General features: G+C 35.9%; 1 protein-coding gene across 1 annotated transcript in view; it reads right to left on the bottom strand.

The window, feature by feature from the left end:
* Window positions 1-3,517: 3,517 nt before the first annotated feature.
* Window positions 3,518-7,599, bottom strand: part of ABCB7 (ATP binding cassette subfamily B member 7) — a 166,117-nt gene continuing 162,035 nt past the window's right edge. Inside the window, exon 16 of the mRNA XM_005890529.3 lies at window positions 3,518-7,218. Coding sequence (XP_005890591.2) covers window positions 7,003-7,218 — 216 coding nt within the window. The 3' untranslated portion in view covers window positions 3,518-7,002. The remainder of the gene's footprint in view (window positions 7,219-7,599) is intronic.

Here is a 7,599-nt window from a genome sequence, read left to right as displayed (position 1 = left end):
CTTGTGATTTTGTTAATTTTCCCTATTAATTTTGTATTATTTTTCATCTCCCTTTAGGTTGTTTGGTCTTCTTTTTCTAGTTTAAGGCAGAAGTTTATTGATTTGAGATGTTCCTTTTTTAAATATAGATATTTACAGCTATAAACTGATCTCTAACAAAAATTTTAGCTGCATCCCATGTTTTTGTTGTGTTTTCATTTTCATTCATCTCCAAGTATTTTCTAATTTCCCTTTTAATTTTTTGACCCATATTTAAAGTGATTGCCTTCTGATGCACCCAAGTGTTTTTTCCTTTATTACTGATTTCTAATATATAGTGGTCAGGGAACACTCTTTATATGATTTCAATCTTTTAAAACTTATTGAAGCTTGATTTATGGCACAGCATATGGTCTATGAAGACTGTTCCATGTACACTTCAGCAAATTGCATTCTTCACTTTTATTTCCTTTTTGATCTTCTCTCTAGTTGTTCTATCCATTATTAAGTAGGGTCTTGAAATCTTCCACTATAATTGTTGAAATGTCTGTTTCTCCTTCTAAGTCTGTCAAGCTTTTGTTTCATCTCTTTTGACAGGTTCTTAGGTGCATACATGTTAAAATTGTTATATCTTCCTGACAGATTGAATCTTTAATCATTGTGAAATATCCATTTTTATCTTACAGTTCAGTTCAGTCACTCAGTCATGTCCAACTCTTTGTGACCCCACGGACTGCAGCACACCAGGCTTCCCAGTCCATCACCAACTCCCGGAGTTTACTCAAACTCATGTCCATCATGTCAGTGATGCCATACAACCATCTCATCCTGTTGTCCCCTTCTCCTCCCATCTTCAATCTTTCCCAGCACCAGGGTCTTTTCCAATGAGTTGGTTCTTCACATTAGGTGGCCAAAGTATTTTTATCTTTAATAACATTTAGGGATTATTCCATCTGATATTAGTATAGACACTCTAAAAAGTTTATGGTTGGTGCTTGCATGGTATATATATATTTTTCCATCTTTTTATTTTTGGCTTGTTTGTATCTTTATGGAGTATTTCTCCTATAGACAGTATATTTGAACAAATTGGTTGGACTTATGGATGTGCTCTTGGAATGGAACTTGTTCATATGTAGGAGACATACTGCACTGGGCTCCTCTAGTAAATTTCTTATTTGTTGTACTTCTCAACTTCATAATTTCTAGTTTTTCCCCCTATTTCTTTATTGACAAATCTTTGCTACATCCACCATCTGGGTCCTTTCTAAGGCAACGTTTATTGCCTGCTCCCTGCCCCCTCCTCCCTTGTGCAAATGGGTGACTTTCTTGTTTTCTTTGCATAAAACTGGACATTTTATATAGTATCTTGTAATATCTGTGGATAATGATCCACCTCCTCTGGGGGACTATTATCTGCTTGGTTATTTTCCCTGCAGTGTGCAGTCTGATATTATCTTTCTCTTTTAGTCTAGGCACCCAAGGGTTGCCCCTGGGTTGGCATAAAGCAATTAGTGGTCAGTAAGATTTTTACCCTTTACCATTGGATGTGTGTGTGCTTGGAGGGTGCTACCATAGTATATAGAGTTTACTTTTGACCTATGTTCAGCCAGGGACTAGTACTTGAAGGTTCCTTTTCTGTTCTGAGTGGGCACAGTCTTGGACATACAGTGTTTCAGATTGCCAAGAATGTGTGCGGTTTTATTTTTAAGCCTGCATTCCTATGAGTCATATCTGGGTGACAGCAACTTTTTGCTCAGTCAGTATTTTGTCTAGTTCCATGTGCCAGTCCAACTTCTCCCATGTGTTGATGGTCTGCACATGTTGCAAAATACTTTTAAGTCTGTCCCATGTTCCGTTCTGACTATCCTGAGTGAGTGCAGCCCAGCACATGCACTCAGACTTTTCAATTCTCAGAGTTGCTTGTGTTCCCAGGAGGCACTTCTGGGCTCCCTCTGGTTTAACTTCTGGCTGCTCTACGGATTTGCTTGCACCAGCTCCTCCTAGTAGCTCTCCACCAAGATCTCCATTGTTTTTGACAACGCCCTTAGGGATGGAGTTCTCCATGCTTTGTTTCAGTGAAGTCAGTACCCTCAGATAGACCTGCGGAACTTTTTGTATTCATTGAATGCCTTCGCCTTTGGAAAGAACCTCTGCATCAATGAACCAGAGCTGGCGGCAGAGGGCCCTGAGTGAAACCACCACTCTATGAAAAGGCACCAGGACGTGGTGGCAGTCCATGGTACTCTTGGTTTTTCGCTCCTTGAGTGAAACCTCTTGAGTTAGCTGAGGTGGAAAAAATCAGGGTCCCAGTATTCTCAATCTGTGCATGGAGTGCTTCCAGCCTAAGAGTGGGGGTTGGGTGGTAGAAAGGATCTCCAGTCCTCTTGCTTGTGCTTGCCTGGAATACATTTTTTGCAATACAGGGTTGGGGAAATGAGAAATGCAGGCAGTTACCTTGCAGGGTAAAATGGTAGCCCTACAGTAGGAGTTGGGGAAAGAGGAGCCCTATCTCTCCCTAACATCTTCACCACACTTGAAAAGAATAGAGCACTGAGGGAAGAGCTTCTGTAACAAAGACCTGGTGTAGTGGAGAATATGTGGGTAATTCCTCAAATGCCAGACTCTTGCTGTTCTTACTGAAACCTAATAAGTTTCTCAAATGAATGTTTCTCCATTTGCTTTATGTCCTTTGGATAATTTCTAGATACTTCAAATGATTTTTTTAAAAACATTTTTTACCAGTTAAGCTGTTGTTTTGTTGAAGAGGGTCTACAGAGCCCCTTACTTTACCATGCTGGATGTCTCAACCTCAATATATTTTTGAACATAACTTCTGGGTGGAAATGTGGTTCAGCAAAAAGCATTGAAGGTTGATGTTTTTGAATTGTGGTGTTGGAAAAGACTATTGAGAGTCCCTTGGATTGCAAGGAGATCAAACCAATCAATCCTAAAGGGAATCAACCCCGAATATTCATTGGAAAGACTGATGCTGAAGCTGAAGTTCCAATACTTTTTGGCCACCTGATGAGAAGAGCTGACTCATAAGAAAAAATCTTGATGCTGGGAAAGATTGAAGGCAGTAGGAGAAGGGGACAACAGAGGACGAGATGGTTGGATGGTATCACTGACTAAATGGACATGAGTTTGAGCAAACTCCGGGAGATGATGAAGGACAGGGAAACCTGGTGTGTGCAGTCCATGGGGTCACAAACAGTCGCACACAACTGAGCGACTGAACAACAACAACAACAAAGAAACGGACTGGATGTCAGGACCCAGAATTTTCATCAACTTGACTAATAGTAAGTTCAGTGACTTCTCCTGAAATACAGTTTCCTCATTTTAAGAATGAAGAAATTTTATTAAAGGACCTCTAAATTCCTTCCAGCTCTAAAATCCAATGATATTATAAAACAGAAAGTCATCAGTGAAAAACATTCTAGTGTAGCTGTGTGAGAACAGGAAATATGCAAACAATCCATTGCCTTTGTTTTAAACCAAAAATGTTCTGATCTATTTCTAATTAAAGCTAGTACATTTCCAATTCTACCTAGCTAATCAAAATACTAAATTTAATGCATGGTTTGCAGTTAAGGCATTTTTCTACCCTAAAGGTTTCCTTCTTAGTCATTAGAACTGAGAAACTGGGGGCAATAGAAAGTTGCCTTTCACTGACTGGTCATTAAAAATATGACAGCTTAATGCTAAGTGAAAGCACTATAATTTGCTACCATTTTGCCCATATTATGAGCACTGGAAACAATTACTTTCTCTTTGAGACAATTTAAAGTTTTCACTTTTTGCATGAGGCTCTAAGGCCATACTCCCAGAGTGTCTATTAAATCTGTACTTATTTGGAGTGTGTGAATAGCAAAATATTAATTCTCCCTATGCACTGCAGAAGAGTTGCTTCAATGGGACACCCATTTTGAGCCACAAAGACATAGTTTATTTAGTACTGATTATCTGCACAGATTGTTACAACAATAAATCTGTGGTAAATAAGCTTCCGCATTGAGTTATTTTATCTTAACCAATTTTAACCAGCTGATTTGACTTCATACTGTCATTTATTATACAGTTTACATTCAAAATCTATATACTCAAAGCAGGAGGGAAGGGACCTTTCTATAAGAAAGCTGCCTTTGTAAACATATTTAAATGCTTTCAACTACCAATACGCAGAAGAATATCCTATGATGAAGTTACAAGGTAAGAGAATTATGAGTATCTACTGGTCAAAGTTGCATTTCCTGAAACATCCAGCAATAAAGAAGGATAGGAGCAAGATGGCAGTGTGTGCAAAGTGATCCAGAATAAGGAATCATATTAATTTTAAATATGTTGCCTTTAAAAGCAAAACATACTTTTAAACTAACCATCTTCACAAACTGAGCTTTGTCAGCATCTAAGGGAAAAGGCAAAATATTTAACTAAAGGTATAGAAAAGGTTCAAATCCCTGCAGAGGAAAAGTAAATGCATATTTTGAGTTTATCCAAATGCTAAGGCCTCTTTCTGATTCTCACAAGTGACCATCAGACTTGAACTGTTCAAAAATTTCCAAAGGAGCCCATCTCCTCACCAAAATATTTCTATGTTAAAACCTTCAAGAAGGCAACTGGCCCAGTTTTTATGATCCCAAATTACCTTGGTTTCAATGTAATCTTTGTAAACTGGGATTCCCTTAGGAAGATTTCAATCTTAAAAATAAAGGGATATTAAGAAACAAAACCCTATCCCCTGCTCCATTTTCAGAGCCCATATGCCAAAATTGTAGCTTATTCATCCCAAGACATTAAAAAAATATATTATTTTGTGACATTAACTTAGAAATTTGTACTTTTGTGTGGAATATTCTAATGTAAAACTAGTACATTATGATAAATGTCCCTTTCTTGGAACCTCCTCTGAGTGAATCATCCTAGGAAGCTTTTCTTTCATTTTAATTTGTCTATTATGTCAGTGTATAGAACCACCTTAACAAGATGGAGTTAAGAGAAAAAAATTTAAGACTTAGTTGTAGCCCCTATAGTAACTGTATTTTTCTGGTAATTTAAGTTTTTATTAGCTGAAAATACTGGTTAATGACCACAGTGACGCAATGGTCTAGAGACCACCTCTAATCATATGAAAGTACTTTCAAATTTCTTAGTGGGGAAATTATCCCCACCCTAAAAACATTCCTGTCCTTCTTTGACTATATGTTTCCCATATCACAGAATCACTTACGTTGAATACCACTATTCACATTCAAAATGAATATTACTAATGATTATTTCAATTTTACCTGCTTGATTATGCAACAAAGTTAAATATTTTCTATCAACAACATTAAAAATGTACAGAAGGAATTAACAGAAGCAGAGTTTCTATCTAGACTAACCATTATTTCTAGTAATACAGCTGGGTTATTCAAAGGACATGTTTTTTTGGTTGTTGTTCCTCAGAAAAGCAATCACATCTATGGTTTGAGAGTAAGAAATGTCTCAAACCTCCCCTCATATTGCAGCTGATTAAGCATCTCAGTGTTAATTTCAACTCCAAAAGCAAGATCCTACCACTTGCTCTGGTATCAAAGACTAACCATAAACTACTAGCTTCAAGCTACTTTTCTAATCACCTTTATATAACAAAACTGGAGACTAGACTTAGATAAGCTTAGATATCTACCTACTAATGACAAAATAAATCGGAAAAAAAAATTAGTCTCTTCCATACCAAATTATCATTTAAAACACAATAAAACCACAGACCAATAAAATAAATATTTTAACACCTTTTCTGAGAAACAAAGCCTCATTATATACAGTTATGTTGCTGTTCATGAGATACACAAGTTTTTCAAGCTGAATGATTACTACCAAAAAATTAAAGCAAATTCAAGTTGGAAAAGGAAAGGAACTTTCTAAGTGAATACATACCAACATTTTATTAATTATTTCTAGCCAGTAAAACTTAATTATCTTGCTTGGGCTCCTCCTTGTTATTTCAAGCTTAAACTCATTAAACTATTGAAAAAGGCAGAGAAGATCTGGTAATAAAGTAATTCTGAAGTATCAACACAGATTAGAGGCTTGATCATCTAAATATTTTTGTAATCCTCTCCTATTTGTCTAAAGGTTATTAATAATTGTTAGATTTTGCTTTATACACGTGTGTATGCACACATCCCATTCGGTTGTTTCTTTGTATAACTTCAGATAGCAAAAGCAGTGCATTTAAGATGGAAACAGAAAACCCAATTAACATCCTAAGCTTTTTAGATCACTCCCAGTATAGTAAGTCTCAAATTATATCAAGGTTTGCAAGTCTTTAAAGAAAAATTATGAATTTTTGTCCAAAACAAAAGCTACATCTCATTTGGTGGAAAAATAAAATTCTCAGCACTACATGACAGTTACAATGCTGGTTAATGATGAACATTCTATATACCAACATGAGAGTCAAGGTTTTTCCTCTTAAAGATACATGGTGGTAAATATTTCTAAAATTTTAAGTATTGTTATTTATCATTCATGTATTTCAATGGAGAAAGAAAATCTACACTTTTTAAAAAAGAAATAGATACTTTTCATCTAAATTGTCAGCATAAAGGAGGTTTGAAAAACTACAAAAATTTTGGAAGCCAATCTGATTTATCTGGTTATGGATATCAGATGACTGTCAGGCCTCAAAAATGGAAATGGGGTAAAGTCAAGTAGTAACAACAATTATGCTTTGACCACAACTAAGGCAGTAACAAGAAAATAATTAGGAGATAAATATAGATGCCACATCAAATAGACTGTGAAAGATGTAAAACTCAATTCCCTTTTCAAATAAATCTTATCTAAAAGAAGGACTATAGAAAATGGGAATGTCTGATTTTTTTTAATAAAACAATTCTGCTTCAGTGCAAATGTGTAGTCAAGGTAAAAAGAGGAAGGAAGGAAGGAAAGAAAGGAGAGAGGGAGGGAGGGAGTAAGGGAAGGACGAAGGAAGAAAGGAAGAAAAGAAGAAAAGAAAATATTTCATGTGACTTAGCAGGAACAGTTTCCACAGCCTTTGACACTGTTGACAATTTCTTCTTGTAGTCTCTTCCTTTCTTCCTCTTTGGACACATTTTCTTTCTTTGCCTCCCATTTGGGGTTATCATGGTTCTGCACACGGCTGCTCTGTGTATGCCACATTTCTGAATAGATACTGCTAGGGTTAGCAAGCAAATCATGGTGGGTACCACGTTCAGCTACCTTACCCTAATAAGCAAAAATAAGAGAAACATAGACAAAGTCATATAACTAGCATAATAATTGAAAACACATAATACTTTCCAAGTAAGAATTTTGAAAGACTGCATTCATTAAAATACTTTCCCCAATTTTTTAATTACAGTATATGTGGGAAAAATCAAGGTAGGAATGCCTTCATTACTGTTGAGCTACCAGTATGATAAAAAACCAAAAAGCTATGAAATTCTATATAACATAAAGTATTTCACTTAAAGAAAATACAGTCTGAATGTTTTATTTTTCATTTTGAAGAGCAGAAAAGAAAGGTGAAGATTTTCTAAAAGTGGTATTTTCTGTAATCAATAAATCAAATTTAAATCAAAAGCACTGTTATACAGAGATTTAAAG

This window comes from Bos mutus, chromosome X (genome assembly GCF_027580195.1).
Source record: "Bos mutus isolate GX-2022 chromosome X, NWIPB_WYAK_1.1, whole genome shotgun sequence".
NCBI classification, from domain to species: Eukaryota; Metazoa; Chordata; class Mammalia; order Artiodactyla; family Bovidae; genus Bos; species Bos mutus.
The sequence above is the reverse complement of the archived record's forward strand: the minus strand, read 5'-3'. Positions and strand labels throughout refer to the sequence as shown.